General features: G+C 36.6%; 1 protein-coding gene across 1 annotated transcript in view; it reads right to left on the reverse strand.

The window, feature by feature from the left end:
- Positions 1–262: 262 nt before the first annotated feature.
- The window catches only part of LOC107562348 (unconventional myosin-VI-like), a 32051-nt gene continuing 31706 nt past the window's right edge, over positions 263–607 (reverse strand). The window contains exon 28 of the mRNA XM_016246984.1: positions 263–425. Coding sequence (XP_016102470.1) covers positions 293–425 — 133 coding nt within the window. The 3' untranslated portion in view covers positions 263–292. The remainder of the gene's footprint in view (positions 426–607) is intronic.

The following is a 607-nucleotide window of genomic DNA, read 5'->3' on the forward strand; positions in this document are numbered from 1 at the left end:
ATACAATGTATTGTTGGCTATTGCTACAAATATAGCCCAGCGACTGGTTTTGTGCTCCAGGCTCACATGATCATCAGGATTTGTCTGTGCCAGCTTGAGTGCAAACATGAGACATACCAAATACTGGATTTACTTGAATTTTTACGCTGAAAATATAATTTGTAATACAGAGAAAATCTGTATGAAATTGGATAAAAATGCAAATAGAAGCATTTTCATGTGTGGTTTGGACTTTTGGACTGCTGTATACGGTCAGAAGCATAAGTAAAAAAATATTTCATATTCATATGCATTAATGAAAAGGATCAAAAGCTTTCTTACCACAGGATGTATTGATGACGTCCCGTAATTCAGCATATTTCCACTTGCTGAGTTCATATTTCTTCACATCAGCTTGAGTGTTTGTGGCAGTCACCTGTGGAGCTCTGAAGCCACAGAAAACACATAAACAGATACAGTTATACAACAGATAGCACTTCCTGCTGATCCGACTCTTACTCTTTTGACAAGCTGCCGGGTACAAAATCAACAAGGATCTCAACTTGCCAATTACAATGTAAAAAAAGATACTTTACACTACATGCAATTAATACAATTTACCAAACCC

This window comes from Sinocyclocheilus grahami, unplaced genomic scaffold, assembly GCF_001515645.1.
Source record: "Sinocyclocheilus grahami isolate Dianchi unplaced genomic scaffold, SAMN03320097.WGS_v1.1 scaffold819.1, whole genome shotgun sequence".
Classification (NCBI taxonomy): Eukaryota; Metazoa; Chordata; class Actinopteri; order Cypriniformes; family Cyprinidae; genus Sinocyclocheilus; species Sinocyclocheilus grahami.